The sequence below is a fragment of the Urocampus carinirostris genome, chromosome 15, assembly GCF_059441175.1.
Source record: "Urocampus carinirostris isolate Australia breed hairy pipefish chromosome 15, RoL_Ucar_1.0, whole genome shotgun sequence".
Lineage (NCBI taxonomy): Eukaryota > Metazoa > Chordata > Actinopteri > Syngnathiformes > Syngnathidae > Urocampus > Urocampus carinirostris.
The window spans coordinates 17212776-17231486 of NC_142363.1; the positions used below are offsets into that span (position 1 = coordinate 17212776).

Sequence of the window (18711 nt, forward strand, 5' to 3'; positions counted from 1 at the left end):
CACTTTTAAGGGAATGGGAATGTTAAATCATTTGTCAACCACTAGAGGGGAGCAGAGCATTTTACATCGCTATTTACCTCTTGAAGCGCGAAGAAGGAAAACAGCTAATGTTGCCTGACGTCATTCAGCCAGAACACGAAAACAGGAAACTGCTGGGTAAGGAGACCTCAATAAAATCCAAAATATTTTGCATGCGCCTCTACTCCCTGCTCAAAATCCTCAATTCCATTGGTAAGGTTTCTAATTTGCATTCCATTTTTGGATAAACTGTCTCTTCGTTCTGGTTGCCACGCCAACTGTATGCTAATATTAGCTTACGTATTCTGCACCCAGTTTTGTAAAAGGCTACGGGACGAACCCTGAAAGTGTAAATAATAGTTGGTATTTCCAATATTACTGTTAAAAGCAATTTCTGTTCTTGTTTCTGAACGTTTGGGGCAAGTGGGTTTCTGCTAGCTAACGCTAACAAACGTCGCAGCAACGTTGGCACGCCCCCAATTTTAAATGTCGTCTTTGTGCAGTGTGACGCAGAAGGGCGTCTAATTATCTCTAAATCACGGGTTGTTTTTTATCAATCCCAATATGTTTTCCAGGTAAATTTATGACCGCTATCTCCCTACTATATTTCACATGAAACGTAACTGGGGATCAGATTTTGTTGATCGCTGTTGGCCTATTCAACTGGTGTCAAACCGACACCACATTTGTTTAGCCCTTATATTGAGTTAGGGTCTCTAGTGACCCATTTTAAGGTTATAAAATGTAATAACTGATGTCACAGGATCCTTAAAATCAAAATGCAATGGGAATATTTGATTATGGATGCATATAACATATGTTGGCCTGGGGAGGGATGGGTGCCACCAGGCTGTACTTGCCCAAGATACACCACAGGAAATTGTGCTCCTACGACCCGTGTGGTTAAGGGATCGAACCAACCAACCGAAATGTTTGTGAGGATATAGTAACTACATTGAGCAATACTCCTTTCTCTTTTGGTGGTCTGAGTTAGAATTTGGGTCAAAAACTACCCTCTAACAACAGTTAGGGGTGCCAGGTCTCAACACACAATGAGAGTTAAACTCACTGTTTTCACTCTCAATGAGTTATCTGTTTAAGCTCCTGGATTGGCCAAACAAATTAGATTCTTCAGGCGATAAGTGACAAAACAATTTCAAAAGTTCCTACAACAATATTTTACGTTAATCGACTTCTGTGTTCCCTTTGTCCTCTTCCTTTCAGGTTATGTTCTGGTAGATAGATAGATAGATAGATACTTTATTCTTCCCCGTAAAGATATAGAATACAAAAATACCCAACATAACGTTTTGCTATAGAGTATTTAAATAGTGCTACGAAAAATGTGACTGACAGCAGTCTGTCGCTGAAGCTGCTCTTCTGTTAGAACAAACGGACGGAAACCTGTTTTAATCAAAGAGCCTCGAAAGAGAAACATTTTAAAACATGTTTTGGTAGGAGAGCAACACCATATATTTTAAGAGAAATTTCAACAAAAACGCCAAACCCACTCTCTAGACAAAAGCTTATTCTTCTGTGCTTTTCATTTCACTGCAATGTTTCATCATTACATGAAATGTATGAAATAATAATCATGCATGAGCTCCATATAGGTGTGAACAGAGTTCTCTTTTAAAATGTCACACTAATACTGCAGCTAAAAAAATGAGTAATTACCTTCAGCTATGGGACGTGCTTACAATTCTAACCGTGGGAATCGAGTGGTCATTATTTGTCATCCTTTACATTTTACCGATGTAAATCTTTGATGTCTTTGAAATTTTCAAGTTCCCACCGTTCCGTTTATCAATTGTCCCTTTTCATAACTTGATAGATAGGTAGATAGATAGGAGCATCTATTGAAAAAATATCCAGTAAATGGTAGTAGGCAGACGTCACCTTCGCTTGCATATTCTGATGCATGTCATCATCGGAACACATCCTAAGGTTATTTATCCTGCCAGCCTTAAAGGTAAAAACCCACTGTAGTGCCCCTGGTGCTAGTGGTAGAAACAGTGTTGAACTTTTAGCCTAAATGCTTTAAAACCGTGAATATTCTCTAAGCCAGATGTACTGATTAAAAGAGCCACAGGTCATAAGTTCCTGATCCCGAAGGTAAAAGAAGTTTATATTCCAACATAACCCGCATTGTTTTGTTCAGTAAATTTGTGTTGTATTTCAACATATTCTGTGTATTCTTCCCTTCATGTTTTGATGTAGAGGTTCTAAGTGTTCCAACATTATTTTTTTTCAAACATTGGATGTTTGTATACAGCAGTTTGAGTTGCAATGAGATTTCTAAGTATTGTTGTACAAATAATTGTTGAATTGATTAAGCTGTCTCCTATCTTAGGTGAGACAAACATGAGCAGCTTTCGTCAACCAGTCCAACACAGGGCTCCGTCCATCACCAGGGTAACACACCATGATGCATCAAAGCAGGATTTGGAACGAGATTCTGGCTTCTCGGGTTAGTGTTTTTCATTTTTTCCCCCTCGTTTTCTAATTCACATAATCTTGTACGGTTTTAACACAGCATCAGAAAATACCTGGGCTCACTGGTTTTTCTATGTGGGAACACTTACTTTTCGTTGATCGAATCACCAAACTGAAGTACCCTTTTTTAAAAAGAAAAACTACAATCACGGTAATTATATATGATCGAAAATAATTTCCTGGAATGCAGATCAACACAAAGGTGGACAGAGTATATGTCACAATCATTGTAGGTTTAACTTTCTTTTAAATGAGACATCTACTGTGCATCACAGGGCTCCACGATTAACTGAAATGCAAACGATATCGCAGTTTAAGACCATGTAACAGAGTACGGTGGTGTACCCGCAAATCACTGCATTTTTTTCAAGGATACATAGTTCCAATTTGTTATCTGAGTGATGGAGGGTTTCACAGCAGTGGCTAATCAGAAGCATGTATAAATGGCAGCAGTCAATAACGGCGGGGCAAAGTTTGCAAGACCTGTTTGCACGACTTTGACTGGCTTGTGTAAACTGTCAGTCAAACAGCCCTTGCACAAATGGCCACCAAAACAAACACGGCAGCTCGTAGCTTTACCGGCTTGTTACATCGAAAATGAATTGATCAATAAAATCGGACTGAGAGAAATCAGAAGAGCGCAAATTAAAGCTGATCACCAGCTTGTGTTCCCTGGATTTTTATTTGGTCCGGGAATTGACTGAGGGGGCGTCGAGAGGGAAAGCTAAGAGCTAGGCCGAAAAACTCTAAAGCCACCACTGCCAAACATGGCTAGTCACCTACGCCAGATCTATTTGTTTTTATTTGTACATCTATAGTTAATATTTTGTTCGTCTCTAAAGTACGTCATCCCAAGTTACGTATGCATGTCACTATGTTTATGTTCTCCCGCCCCCCAAAAAAACTAGCACAGAAAATGCCCTTTTCATTTAAAATCGAAAATCGCATCGAAATTGCAATTTAGGTCGAAGAAATCGCAATTAGGTTGTTTTCCAAAATCGTGCAGCCCTAGTGCATCACTTCAACATTTAAACTAGCCCCACTAAAGGTTCAAAAAGCAAAAAAAAAAAAAAAAAGGTCAACAGCATTCTGATAAAGATCTAGGTCACATTGTGTGTCCAGATCCAGGTCAGCCAGGTCTTAGAAAACACAAAAAGGAATCACCCATGTGCCTTTTTCAACCAGGGAGTCAAGATGCTAATCTACATCTGACAACTGTTTCCATAATACTATATTAATGTTCTGCAGAAAGTGGTAACATTACACTTGTCAAATGGGATGAGCTGCCGCGTTTTATCCCCTCCAGATGCCAGCTCCGAGTACCAGAGTGCAGTTGATGGGACGGACTCTGAGGATGCAGCCAGGAAAAAGTCTGCAGTCGGCCACGAGGCGGCTGCTGTGCGTCTGGCCGTGGTGGGCGGCTCGTATGCTGGACTTTCCCCGATGCTCATCATGAATAATTTTGTCCTCAATCAGGTATTTACAGTATAATTGTATGTATTTATTAGCTTGCTTTTTTGATACCAGCAATTTATTTCTATGTGGTTGTCTGCATGCATCTATTTTTATTCAAAACATAGTCATCGTTTCCGACAAAAATTTTCAATGTGGTCAACCTAGTGGTTCTTTTATCTTGTGTGCGGTTTGTTTCCACTTCATTGATATGTGATGGTTATGGTCTTTTTTTAGCTTTATGGATTCAATGGCAAGCCTTGCAGGCGGTACTTGAATGGATAATTGAAACAAAAATTCGTAATCATGTTCAAGTAAAACCATGCATCTCTAATTTCGTTGTGTATTTGCGACATTACCTGTTATTGATCTTTTACAGTATTTTGTACAATTCTGTACTACTTTGAAGTGACCTATTTAATATTTACAGGGGTCTTCCTTTTGTTAAGTCATTATTGATTTGTAGCTTAAACAGTTCATGCTCAAATCCTTGAAGGTTGGATTGATTCTCCTGCAAAACACTTGACCTCCGCTTACATTTACTGGCTTTAAATTGATTCCAATGCAATTTATCTACTTCCTCCACTCGATGAGTTGTACTGCGTGTTTCCATAAAATGGATACCTTTTTGAGATGTAAATATCACAGAAAGTACACAATTAAGGCAAATCAAATTGGGAAGTATTATTGTTGAAGATTATGGGATTTATTCTTTCAAATCTGAATGAGAAATTGATCTTTCAAATGTTTAATATGCGCACCGCCTGCGACACTGCATACGGCAAGTCGTTAATCCAGCTCCTTCCAAACACGATGAAGCATATATTGGGTAACAGTCCCCAGTAGAATACTATATTTTTTTCCTTTTCGAATAGAAATGTACTGCTTGTGAGTTAGTACAGGGAAATGCTTATATTTGCTATAATTAACGATTAATATTCAAAGGATGTATATTCTTTTGAAACATCCTGTATATTATTGTCCAGGACCAGGGGCGGGAACCTTTTTGAGAGCATAGAAACGTTTTCACAATTATTTTTTCAGAGAACCACATCACATATTTTAAGACAAAATTCAAGAAAAATGCCTAGCCCGCTCTCCAGGCAAAATGTAATTCTTCAGCACATTTTATGTAACTGTGAATTAGGATGATTTGATAAAATCTATGAAATAATAAATAATGCCGGAGCCAGTGTCCCATATCAATATAATTATACAGCTTAAAATTTGTCTCCCTTCCACGGCTAAGGCTCATTTTGACCATGATTTTTTTAGTATTTAAAAAAAAAAGACAGAAGTCTGGAGTTTATTTTTTATAAAAATGTTTGATTTTTTTTTTTATTTAATGCACACCACATGGTCTGTCTGGCCGCAAAGGAAAGTGTTGAGTTTGTATAGTGTGGTTAGTTGGTTCAGGTGTAAAACTGCATTCACTCAACTGTTAGACTAAACCAGTTAACACACTCAATTTCCAAACATTTACAATGACCCCTTGTTTATTAATAAAAGTGTTAAGACAATATCCTTTTTCATTTTTGATTATTTTATGTAGAGTAGTTTACTAATGTAGGCTGAATAACAAAGCATAATACTAAAAAACAAGGCTAAAATTCTGAGTTGACATTCTTTTGCTGATCTGGACTGCCTCAGAACAGAGTCTGAATCCAGTGTTCTGCTAAAACGTCCTACCCTCTCGTGACTTCTTAACATTGGGCTGACCTCACAGCAGCAGTTTTGTCTTCTTTATAATCAAGTGAAACCAGCATCGCTGAAACTCAAGATTGTTGAAAAAGGAATTATTATTGATCTAAAACGAGGGTTGGCTTGCATACATGCATTCTACGATTACCATAGGCAACAAATACCATGCTTGATAGCTACCAAGGAAAAAACACACCAGGCTTAAAGCTACATCAGAAAACTGTATTTTGAAGCAGTGAAAGAGTCAAATAAGACAAAATTAAAAATGAAAATCGTAAGTACTTATTGCTTTAAAAGACACAAATCGCTATCAGCGTTGTGCATGCGCACTGGCCATTGGTAGAACGTCTCTATGGGTAGGGCGGATTGGCAGAACACCGGCGCCAGAGCCAAACTAAGTTTGACATCTCTGTTCGAAGCATTCACTAGTTTTTTGTTTTTTTTGTTTTAGCCACAGCAAGTGAGTGCAGCTGAGAAACAGTGGGGCTTTCCTTCATCTCTTGATGTCATGCCCCAGTCTCAGATGGTTTTGCTTCAACCAATGATGTCGCCCAAAGCTACCCCTGAAAATATCCCACAATCAAAAAGTTTCATATCTGCCGTCAAGTCATATCCCAGGATTGCCCCCAACCTGGCGGAAGTGTCCTCAAAAAGGTCAGGATCCTCAAGAAAGAAGAGAAATTCACCTTCACCTTACGACCAGCGACACAGGCATCACAAAGGCAACAGGCACCACGGCACCCTAGTCCCTAGGGAGCCACAGGTTCTAGAAAAAGCAACTCCCTCCCAGTTTGATGGATCTACCAACCACTCGGAGCTAATCAACGAGAATTGTCTTTCCTCGGTGACTGAGACAACCTCCAGGCTTCCCACCTGCACTTACCCGTCTCGGACTGAGCCGGATGACACCCAGCTGTGTGCTGACATCTCTCCGGATGTCATCTTAGCAGAAAGCAATAAGTTGAAGCGATTCAGCAATACCTACAACATCCTCAGCAACTGCGGCCTGCTGGACATCACCATGCGCACCAAGCAGCTGATCAAGGACAACAAACGCACCCAAAGTCAGTTGAAACTACTGCAGGAGCAGACGGCGCTCCTGTTAGAAGCCCTTGGAAGCAGAGACCCTCAGCTGTGGACTAAACTGCAGCTCTGTCTGCAGGACTTCCACAAGTAAGCCGAGTTGCACTAGCAGACGCCAGCTTAATTTAGCACTGTTTTACTGAATTTAAATAATCCTATTAGCTTGTATTGTTACTGCAACCTAAGGGTTAGTGATATAATGATATTAGATCGCTATGGACTTCAATAATGAGCTCATGATTTTAAAACATAAAATCATTTTAGGTCATTTGTATTGACCGTTCCAATGAGTTCACTTTCAGACAGTAACGTATTTTTCACACATAAAGCACTCTGGATTATAAGGCGGACCCCCAAAAAATAGTCTTTTTGTCAACTACAACAAAAAAATCATAGTTAAAGGTGCACCACACTATAAGGGTCATTAAAATGAGTCTTCAGTAAGAGCCACTATCGTTATACTCTTGATTAAAAATGCCAAACATTGTAAGGGGAATCAAATCCGGGTTGCGGCAGTAAAGGCTTAAACACTTCTCCACTAGACATCCAGCGGAACAGATAACATACAAAAAGGCATTAGAGCTTATGTCATTATTACAGTTTTTTACTCACTTGTGCCAGAAACACTGATTTGTATAGTGCATTCAGATTGTATTAACAGTCTCTATATAACCTCTCTCTTTAATATACGTACGTACGTAAAAGAGCTTGCATAATGTTTTGTTTTCTGTCTTTCATTATTGATGCACAGGTAAAGAAGTACATAGACTGTTTCACCTATCAGAATGCACTAGGCAGATCAGTATTTTGGTACCGTGGGTAACTAAGTGATAATGAGATGAGCTCTATTGCATTTTTGTATATGATGTTTGCCTCTTGTGGTAAAGTGTCTGCGCCCTTGCTGCCACGACACAGGTTCGAATCCCGTTGCATACAATGTATTGTGATTTGTACCAGGGATGACTATTTATGGATTAATCAATCATGGCTGCAATACAGAAGTATACCCTAAAAAGTAGTAGCACACATAAATACTGTATACATTTCCAATCTTATCTACCATACTCTGCGGCATATAAGGCACAAATTTCTGGCCAATTTGGGTTTTTAGGTGCACTTCAGAAAATATGCCCAATCAATTTTTCGTTGATTTATTTGCTTTTTGATGTGTTTTTCAAATGATTGCTGTGTCAATATGTTCCCTTTGACCAATGGCCATCGTGCTAGCACAAACATGCACTTGCTATTACAGTCAATGGCAACAGCTAGCCAAGTTCAATGACTATCAAATACCGCGTTTAAAGAACACTGCAGAGGAAAATCGCAGTTTTGCAAGCTTATTATCCCACATGAACTGAAATTGTTGGCAGCAGTGAATTGTGAGCAAAAAGTTCTTAATTTTAAGCCACAACTAATTAATACGGAAGTAGCATGTCAGGTCTGCATTTCCATAGCGCTTTTCAAGTCCCTAAAGACCTCCCAAAGACCTAGCCTATAGGGGACATTAGGGGTTCAGTGTCTTGCTCGAGGACACTTTAACACTTAGCATGGGGGAGCTGGGAATCAAACCTGCTACCTCTCTGTCCTGAGACAAACACTGACGCTAAACTTTCATATTAAGATGGAGGCCTCAAACTATCGTCACGCGGGTCACAAGTTTGAGACCCTAGCCTTAAATTATTTTAAGAAATGTGATAATATACAATTTATGTATATTTTGGGTTTTTTTTGTGATAATTTTTCCGTATGGCCCACCCCTACAACCGCATTAGCCCCCTTCGTACTTCTGCCAGCGTCGGCATATAAATGGTTCTGAATTTTTTCCAAAACACATTTAAAACCTCTGCTTTAAGCTCCTCCCCATAAATTCGAAGCACATCCAAATGTGGCCAGGAGGCAGTTGATGGCCATGAGCAAATCCTCACCTGCAATCTGTTTTCTATTTCTGCAAAAAAAATATATATAATCCATTCCATATTCACACTGCAGTGATAAATAGCCAAGCATGCTGCGATGCATCCTCAAAGTGTAAGCACTTTTTCTGTGACGAGGTCACAAATTTATTGGGAGGGGAAACTATTTAAATTGAATTAGGAAAGATCATCTGTCGTGAAAGTAGATTGATATAAACCCTTTTAGGACAAGCATTATATGCAAGTAAGGAGTTTCATAAACCTTAATAAACGCATTTCTGTACTCTTGTTTGTACTTATTTGGCTGCATTTACTAAAAATGTTTCATTTCTTGTTTTTATTTTGTATGGTTTAATAGTGACAGTTTGCCTAAGTCCATGGTGTAAGAGAATAATTGACTTTTTAAATATTTATTTGTTGTAATGTTGACTCTAAAATGTTGTAGACATTACTTAAACAAAAACAAGATGTATTTGTAAATTTTGTAAGTCGTGTACTCAAAAGATTCAGTTGATGTTTATTACTACTATTTTTCTTTTGCTTGTATTTATTGATGATTATTATTCGCTGATAACAAATCAGACTGCACTTCAGTTACTAGAATATTGTCTTCTGCTTTTTTTTCCTGTTCAAACGTAAATTAATAATTGACTGTGCCTTTGGATGATACGTGCGCTTGTTTTGTCGTCCCCAATTACGTAGTAAAAAAAATGAGTAATGACAGGAAGCCAAACATTAAGTCCATGGGCGAGTTTTAATAGCAAGGTGTAATACTGCAATTTGCTTAGGCAACACTTGAACAGTTTGCAGTATTAAGACAGACAAAAACGATTCTTAATATGTTCTGTTTTCAACAGCAAAAAAAAATCTACCATTCTTTTTGTAAAGTGTGCCTTTTGTTCTTAAGTTACCTTAAAGAATTGTCATAAACCTTTATGGAAATCTATTTCTTCTTTGTGTCTTTTATTCCTCTCTACCGTTAAATGCACTGTGTTTAGTTTCAAATATGCAATATTACCTTATATAATGTATCACCAGACTGCTGTTAAATCGAAGACTATTATAGCACTTATGGTTTATATATGAAGCAACGACTGATAAAATAGCTTTAGAAGTAGAATTTAAAATATTAACTGTAAGAGATACGTACCACAGTGCTTCAAACTTCTAACAAAAGCTGCATTACAACCCCATCTTTAGCAGTATACAGCAGTCGCCTCAAATGTCAGGTCCACTGTTTACAAAACACTTAAATACGACATGAGGTTATGGCACATTGTGTTTAATACCCTGGTAATTCATTTTTCAGTCATTCAACTCCCAGGTTATTTCATTTTCATGATGATCGAGGAGCACTATAGCCTGCTAGCCCTTAACACAGACAGTAACACGTCTAAAATTCAATTCCTTAAATGTTCTTCTCAATGGATGAGCATTCAGGTCACCTTAGAATTATGAGTGGAATAGAAATTTGCAAAGCAAATAAAAACCTAAATTCTTAATTGCATTGCCCTCTAATATGTTTCATAAAAGACTTGTACATTTCTAGTTCTATATGCTGGCCGTACAGCTCCTCCCCTTTTAATTGAAACTACCAAATATAACCATTTTTACCAAAATGTGATTCAAAAGTGACATAAAAACATAACGTGTGTTGCCATCGATTCACTCTGACCTTTAATAATTAAAGGGACACTGCGTAATATTTAAACCGCTAGATGTCGCTTTATTGTGTAGTGTAAGGGTGTGAAACTCAATTTCATCAACATGATGGCTGTTCTCAAAGGGCCTGATGTAACTTCCTAATTTAACTATATGTAATAATACAAATATTGACTATACAATTTTTTAGTATGGAAAATAGATATAACTACACATTCATGTAAATTTATTTAGAATTTATTAATAATTCAAGTCAAATAGTTTACAATTTAAAAGAAAAATATTCGTACATTATAAAATGTTATAAACTAAATTTAACATTTTTTAAAAAAACTGACATTTTTAAAATAATTTATACATCAAAAATCTCATTAATATGGAAATATTGGTGTGTAATGACGCTGAGCGGGTATTGTAGTCGACGAGCATTGTGGTCAATGCAGTTTTTGGTCAAAGCAATCTTTTGACCCATTTATTTTTAGACGCACAGACATTTTAGGCTCTCATGGGCCATATAAAATGTTGAGCAGGCCTCGAGCTTGACACATGTGGTGTTGTGCAACTGAAAATGAGTGCTACAATGCACATGGACGAATACAAACTACGTAGATGATGAAAACGAACATACATAAGCATACGATGTTTGGGTCTTAGCAGCAAGATGATGGCAAATCATGTCAGCTCTAAGTGAGGCTTGTGTTTATGCAAAAAATTATTAATTTATCGACGAGTATTTAAAAAAAAATGCGCGTTTAATAGTTCATGTATTTTTGCTTATCAGTCAAATCAGTATTTTTTGGCCTCTAGATGGCTTAAAGTAATACACAATGTCCCTTACACACTAAGTAAGAATACAAAATAAACCTACTAAGTGGTTGTTTACGTAACTAAATAGCATACAGCAAAATTTTTTTACCCCTCTAACAAAGGTTTTGCAAAAGCCCTGCTGTATTTTCTATTTATCCTCTTTGACCCACTAATAAATGAACTCATTCAGTGCCACTGACGGCTAAAGACGTCATGGTCACATTTGAAATGAGCTGGCAGTGAACAAGGTAACATCAAGGTGAATGCTCAGTCTTGCTTGGGTGCTTCCTCGGAGCACATCTGGGTCGTGTGCACGGGCAGTATGAGGCCCAGCGCCCAGTTTGTGCCAAACACATCCGTGAGGTTGCTTTTCCACGGATTGCAGTTCTCTGCTAGCTGCCCCCTTTGCATCTGACACCAGGTCTGGCCCCGAGCCACCAGAAGAACCTGCTGGCAACAGAATCCCGCACACACCAGCCCGATGCCCAGCCACACGTACAGCATCAGCACCAGGAACAGCTGCAGGCCGGAGATTGTTCCTGGATTCAGGGGTGGGAATTAGGAAAAAAACATTTTTTCTCGTTGGTTACATCAGAGGTCGGCAACCACAGAGCTGCGGACTGGTACCCGGCTGCACAGAAAGAAAAAAAATTGTCTTACACTGAATTTTTTTCAGCCGAAAATAAGCCCATGTTTGGTACGTGTTACAGTTTTTGTGGTAGTAAATCACAGCAATTGGCAAATATTGCTGATTTACTTTTCTCAGCATTTGATGCAATGGAAATATAACCCAGATCGCGGTGAATGTGACGAATCCTAGCCACAAGCCCGCTAAGATTGTAATTGACCAAGGAAAAGGCATCAGATTTGATCATACTATTTTTACTCATAGTGCCATGTTGTACAATGTTGTTAATGGGGCATTGTGGGAAAGTTTAGACAAAACAACGTTGTACAACATGGTACTGTGAGTAAATGTAGTGTGATGATGAGATCAAATCAAATGCTTATTCCTAGTGTTTACACAGTGGATTTGGGCTTATTATCATTACGAGTACCCCTGTGGCTAGGACCTTGACTCAGCCTCTTGGCTGGGAGCAAGTGTCGGGGCCTCTTGGCTTTGTAGTGTATTATGATTTGACCAACAACGGATAATGGATAATTGATAAAGAATATAGAACAATAAACCTCTACAAAACCCCCAATTATTGTTATTATTGCTAATTGTATTAATAGGCTGGGCCTCAAAATAATATCAGACATCAAACCGGTCAGTGGTACAGAAAAGGTTGCCAACTACTTGATTGAGGCCAGAAGGTTACGCAGATTATGTATTTTTCTGTTATATTGTCCCTCTTAAAAGACTATCTACTTCAGGGGTCACCAACCTTTTTGAAGCTGAGAGTTACTTTTTTTTGTCACTTATTAGCATGAAGGGTTACCACTTTGATACACACTTATAAAACAACTTATGTTATTTCTATGTTGTTGCTATGTCATTCACGTTCACAGACCCCTTAACCGTCATCAAGACGCCACTTAGGATGCAACTCTGGACATCTCTCTTCACTGCCGGTAGTTCCTGGCCTGAGTTGGCTATTTGCTAAAACATCATGTCAGTTGACAATCAAATTTACTAGAAAAACGCAATGAACCATCACTGGTGAGATTTTTTCGGAATATGTCTGTGGGCTACTCAGCTGTTCTTGGGGGACCAGAGCTCATGGGCCCACCACGTTGCAGACCCCTTGGTTTATAGATTGCTTTCTTGCTTTGCTAATCTCATTATGGATAAAATGAAAGTTCATGCATTTGTAAATCCAACTGTGCCTCACCTGACACAATACACTGTCCCTTTAAGTGTATTTTGTGTATTCAAATTATGTAGAAAACTCACCAGTAAAGAAGTAACCGGTGGAAAGAGGCAGAAGAGTCAGGAAGGTCAAGGGGTTTTCGAAAGAAATCGAATACTCCACTGTAAGAAAGGCCACGCCCAGAACCAAAGAGTACAAGCAAATGCACGAGGTGTATATACAAAACATGATGAAATAGCGCATGTTTTTGTTGCCGATGCAGTTCCCGGTGAAGAAGCAGTGGTGATCCCGCTTCAGTATAACTTTCCTGCACAATTTGCAGAAGTGGCGCCCGTTCAGCAGGTAATGGGCGTCCACTTTGTCCGAGCAGTGCGGAGAGCAGACGGGCACGGCCGTCTCGTTGGCGCTGGCCGCCGGGTACAGGATGGTCATGACGTAATTCCCAAGAGCGTTGAACATGAGGAAAAGGAAGAGGATGGTGTGGAAGGCCGTGGAGCCTCCTGGCGACACGGCCGGGCCGGGGAAGATGGTAGGCACGAAGAAGCCAAGGTGGAGGACAAAGGTGACTGCAGTCGCCGTGAAAAAATAGGCAGGGGCTACGGCATTGAGGAGCCTCAGTTTGAGCATGCGGGTAAACATGCCTGTGGGGAAAACACAACAGTGGCTCATGCTAATCACGTTGTCAAGTCATGTTTTATTTGTATATAGCCCTTTATCACAAGGAGTCTCAAAAGGCTGCACAGACTAATTGCAAACTACAGACTATCAGTACATCGTCCCCTGATCTAAAACATACATGAGGGCAAAGAAAAACTCAAAAACCTCACAATAGGTGATTGCCTCTAAGATTGCGGCAACAACAAAGAAAAAAGCAATTTAGCTTAAAAGCGGGGTGAGATGTCCTTTAAAAAATAAAATGAATTATTTTCCTTAATAAGTATGTGCTATGAATTCCCAACTGAGTTCAAAAAATTGATATGCTTACTTTCCACCGCGCCTATCTGCTTTTATCTTACTTTCATCAAAGCTGTTCGTGGCAGAACACATTAGGCAGGAGGAATTGGTGCCAGGGGGAAGTACTGGAGCATGACGTCTTGCTCTTCCCGCGGGGTTGTGTTTGTTTGGTTCTATTTGATAGTGTGGCGTGACAATGGTAAAAGTAAATCCAAACGCCAACTCAATCCCAAGGAAAGATGGAAAAAAATAGTTAATTTGAGCACATGAACGTCCTGAGAGAAGCTAAAATGAAAACACAAGCTAGGAGATTCTGTAAAGCTACTTTAAAAGGACAGTGTGTATTATTTGATATCTGGATGTCATGATTACCGATGTGATGCACCTGTGCCCGCTCTTTTGGCGCAAACTGCCTCGGACTGGCGCCCTTTCACTATTTGAACCCACTCTCTTCTGTCACCTGTTGTCAGTCCATCTGCGAACCTCAGTTTACTCTAAGCACGCTTTTTTGACCCTGACTCCCACTTGTTTTTGCTCCCGTCTGTTTCCCAGCTTCGACCCATTTTTTGGATCCTGACCACGTCTACTCTGCTCTCCTGTCTTTCGACTTGTTTCCAGGTTTTTTGCTCTTCTTTCCCGACTACTGACCCATTTTTTCCGTTCCGGACACCGCCGTCGCCCGCCACAAAAGTCCCACTTCCGCATTTGGAGCGACCTACTTCCCGCGACCAGCGATCACCGGATCGTGGGTGTAACCCTTTCCTTTTTTCCAATAAAACTGAGAGAAAGCAAGTGGGTCCTGTCTCCGTTCTGGTCCTGACACTGCATGCTACTGTATCGTGTAGTGCAACTAAAAAACACAAGGGCGAATATAAACTACAGACTCATCTTTTTGCTCGTCTTTGACTTTTTTTTTTGCCCGTAGCAGCAGGATGGTGGACAGTCATGCCAGCTTCCTTTAGGCAAGTTTTTTTTTAACAAATGCAAATTCTCTGACATTCGAGTATTTTGAAATATGCAATTTTATATTAACCAGTTCAGGGTGTACCCTGCCTACTGCCCAAAGCCAACTGAGATGGGCTCCATCACCCCCGCGACCCTAATGAGGATAAGCGGCGCAGATAATGGATAGGTGGATGCGCATTTATACGGTAGTTCCTGTATTCTTGCTAATTATCTGAACCAATATTGGTTTTTCTGTAATGACTAAGCTTCTTTTTTTACCACTAGAAGGCTCTAAATAATACACATTGTCCCTTCAAACTAATTGTTATCAAACAAAAAAGGCAACCCAATTATTTTCCTCTTGCTCTCAACTGTAAATAGGAAAATTTACAACCTATCACAGGCCAACTAGTGAATGACATGTGACCAAAAGGACTGTGATTGGTCACAAACTACATAGTAAATTTAGCAGTGTTAATTTAACACTTGTAGAAAGGTCCCCGGTTCGGGACCGAGTGAAAACATTTGTTAACCTGGAGAGAGATGGGCGTCACCAGGCTGTACTTGCCCAAGACACACCCCATAAAATGGTGCCCTCCTGACCCAAATGGCTAAGGGAAAGAGAGTTTAGGACCATGTGTTCTTAAGAAGTGTTAAAAATACTTTTTAAATGATATTTTAACACTGTTTATTTTAAGGTATACTCGGGTGTTTATGTAACATTTAGGGATTGAAATTTAACACTACAGTGTACATATGGTAATTTTCTACCAGTGTTAAAGTAGCACATGCCATTTTACTGTGTTTAGTAATGTTTACAAAAGCTAATTTTACTCAAACAATGTAGCAAATTCCTTTAAGACTTAACAAGATTTTTAGATAAACAATGTAAAAAAGACGAGAGGGTGAAGTCTTCTTGCACGAGAAAACCCATTTGATCAAAGTGGGTTCCTGGACCCTCAGGGGCCACGAGTGGACCAAAAATACCTCGCTGCTCTGCTAACCTACAACAGGGTCTGCGTTTAACATTAAAGCCGGGCTCTTGATTCGGAGACTCGACGTGGAATACAGGGGGAAGACCCACGATGTGCCCCCTCCCCACCACTACCTCTTCCACGGAAACACAAACACTTTAAACACTGCATACAGTCAATGAAACCACCATTGACTTCAATGCAATCTATGTCATCATTGCAATGACGTCAGTTCGCTTGGAGGACAAAACAAAAGAAGATGAGATTAATGGCAAGACGAGTCGATCGGTTACCTGCAGCCGTGGTGGAGCTGTCCGATTCAGCACCACGGAGGTTACTCGAGTGCAGCGGCTCTTCGCAGCTCTATTTATTTACAAAAAAAGCAAGTATCTGACTGCAAGCATCGCCACCTGCCGGCGGGGATGACCTAGTCGGGTAAAAACTTTCCACCCAATTTGTATATTATTTCACTTCTTCTCCCTTATGATTAAATTTACAAAATAATAAACTATAGATAGCATTTCTGGTACTAACTTCAAATATGGATACCTGCAACAATCTTATATGATCTCCTTGAGTTCACTTTCTTGCATCCAACCTGGAGGTGCAGTGCTGAGTTTTTCCAGCAGATCACGCTGCAGCTAAATTCTTGTGTTAGAATTAGAATTGTCTTTATTGTGGTTGATCTGAACGGCACAGAACATCGTATGCAACGATAATGTATCTAAAGCAGTGTTTCCCAATTTTTTATCCTAAAAATCTAGAGGCACGCTGTCCACCCAAAACAATTCAAAAATGTATATTGTTTTATGTAACGGGTGTAATAATAACTTTTATTTTATTGAAATTCCTGCTAAAATATGTGTATAGTTTTTGGTAAATGTCCTGCAATGCTGAGTCCAACAGTGCCATCTGCTGGTATGGGGTGGGGTTTGGTTTTGGCTTCTAACATGTGACCAGGAGGCGGGGTTTTGTCAGTTTAACCAGAGTACTACAAAGGTAAGACATATCTTTTGGTGCTCCACAAAATAAGTTAATTTTAAACTTTATAACCCCAGCTGACAAATCTCTCACCATGCATAGTAATGTGATTGATATTGTCAAGCTGTTTAGGTTTATTTTCGTTTTGTTTCTGTTTTACTAAATCTTAATTCCCCTTGTAGAGATCAAAGAGATCAGACCCAGCAGAAAAAGCTAATGTTGTGACTCATCCATTTGCAGGTAAATTGTACCCATTTTTATACTCATTATTGTTTTTATTCCTATTTTTCATATACATTAAAAAAAAGGATGATGTTGGTTAAAATTCAGAGTAAAGAAAAACATGTTGAATTCATTGTAAACGTTAAAAATCCACTATACGATCTCTTGTTAAAAGTATCTTGTTAAAATGCAAAGATTTATAAATGTATTGTGATATTCTAAAATGTATTTTCTGTAAAGTGAAAAGACAGCTCTTTGATATGCTTTGTTGTCAGTTTAACCAGAGTACTACAAAGAGATCAAAGAGATCAGACCCAGCAGAAAAAGCTAATGTTGTGACTCATCCATTTGCAGAACTGTAATAATAAAAACCTCATCATCCAGTCCAGCGTGAATGTGGATCTTTGGTGGGACACGTATAGCGCGGTTACATTGGTGCCGTGACCCGGATGAGGATTTGTTGTGTTCCGGTGGGCCAGGCCTGCTGTGTGAGCATGCTTGGCTGGATTTGTAAAGACTGCGCGGGCGGATTCTGAGGTACCATAGGAACAGAGTTCTCCATCCTCACAGGGAAACTGGAGCTCTTGCTCGATGATTGCAGCCCTTGAATGGTGGAAGGCGGGCAAACAATGAGAGTCTGCTGGAAGGGTTCGGCCTGGCTACAAAGCCCGGCAGGACGAGTCGGAATGGGAACGCTCTGCTGGGTCAAACCGGGAATGTTGATGGTGGCCTGCTGGTACAACGCTGGCTGGTAGTTAAGTAAAGGCACCGCCCCCCCCGCAGAGGGCACCTGGTTATGCTGGTTGAGTTGGCTACTGAAGGTAACAGTCAGGTTTCCTGCTGCGGCGCTGGGGACGGCGTTGGTGGAGTAGAGGGATTTGTTGCTGTCGTAGGTGCTGCGATGCTTCCAGATCTCATGGCCAGCCAACACACCGGCACGGTCGGCCTTCAGGGTGTCCCACACATTGCAGTTAAAATCGTCATATCCAGCCAGGAGAAGGCGGCCGCTCTTGGAGAACGCCACAGAGGTGATGCCGCAGATGATGTTGTCATGAGAGTAGATCATCAATTCCTGATCGGCACGCAGGTCAAACAGCCTGCAGGTGGCATCATCCGAGCCAGTGGCAAAGGCGTTGCCATTGGGAAAGAAACAGATGGCATTGATGTCAGACTCGTGGCCAGTGAAGGTCTGTCTGCACATGCCCTCTCGCACATCCCAGAGTTTGGCCGAAGCATCACAGGCACCGGAAACAAATAATCGAGAGTCCGGGGCCAGGGAGAGGCTCATCACGTCACCCGTGTGAGATGTAACCGCGCTATACGTGTCCCACCAAAGATCCACATTCACGCTGGACTGAATGATGAGGTTTTTATTATTACAGTTCTGCAAATGGATGAGTCACAACATTAGCTTTTTCTGCTGGGTCTGATCTCTTTGATCTCTTTGTAGTACTCTGGTTAAACTGACAACAAAGCATATCAAAGAGCTGTCTTTTCACTTTACAGAAAATACATTTTAGAATATCACAATACATTTATAAATCTTTGCATTTTAACAAGATACTTTTAACAAGAGATCGTATAGTGGATTTTTAACGTTTACAATGAATTCAACATGTTTTTCTTTACTCTGAATTTTAACCAACATCATCCTTTTTTTTAATGTATATGAAAAATAGGAATAAAAAC

General features: G+C 39.9%; 2 protein-coding genes across 4 annotated transcripts; one reads left to right on the forward strand and one right to left on the reverse strand.

Moving 5' to 3' along the window:
• The first annotated feature begins 65 nt into the window (after positions 1-65).
• Positions 66-9609, forward strand: LOC148351718 (CLOCK-interacting pacemaker-like). Of its 3 annotated transcripts, XR_015852939.1 has the most exons (5): positions 66-156; positions 2372-2488; positions 3821-3990; positions 6119-9341; positions 9388-9609. XR_015852939.1 is itself a non-coding variant. In XM_088355100.1 (4 exons), the coding sequence occupies exons 1-4, from the start codon at positions 108-110 to the stop codon at positions 6842-6844; spliced, it is 1062 nt and encodes a 353-aa protein (XP_088211226.1). In that variant the 5' UTR covers positions 66-107; the 3' UTR covers positions 6845-9609. The 3 variants fall into 3 exon arrangements, 2 of the variants coding, with proteins under 2 accessions (XP_088211226.1, XP_088211228.1); XM_088355100.1 differs by having other exon boundaries at positions 6119-9609; XM_088355102.1 differs by having other exon boundaries at positions 143-231; positions 6119-9609.
• zdhhc22 (zDHHC palmitoyltransferase 22) lies at positions 9399-16196 on the reverse strand. Its single transcript, XM_088355103.1, has 3 exons — positions 16113-16196; positions 13030-13587; positions 9399-11671 (listed from the first exon to the last, which is right to left on the reverse strand). The coding sequence occupies exons 2-3, from the start codon at positions 13583-13585 to the stop codon at positions 11400-11402; spliced, it is 828 nt and encodes a 275-aa protein (XP_088211229.1). The 5' UTR covers positions 13586-13587; positions 16113-16196; the 3' UTR covers positions 9399-11399.
• Positions 16197-18711: the final 2515 nt, after the last annotated feature.

Coding starts and splice junctions, on each gene's coding strand:
- LOC148351718 (XM_088355100.1), top strand. CDS start 108: ATGTTGCCTGACGTCATTCAGCCAGAACACGAAAACAGGAAACTGCTG. Junction 2,489..3,820: donor ACGAGATTCTGGCTTCTCGG/GTTAGTGTTTTT, acceptor TATCCCCTCCAG/ATGCCAGCTCCGAGTACCAG. Junction 3,991..6,118: donor ATAATTTTGTCCTCAATCAG/GTATTTACAGTA, acceptor TTTTTGTTTTAG/CCACAGCAAGTGAGTGCAGC.
- zdhhc22 (XM_088355103.1), bottom strand. CDS start 13,585: ATGTTTACCCGCATGCTCAAACTGAGGCTCCTCAATGCCGTAGCCCCT. Junction 11,672..13,029: donor CACCGGTTACTTCTTTACTG/GTGAGTTTTCTA, acceptor CCCTGAATCCAG/GAACAATCTCCGGCCTGCAG.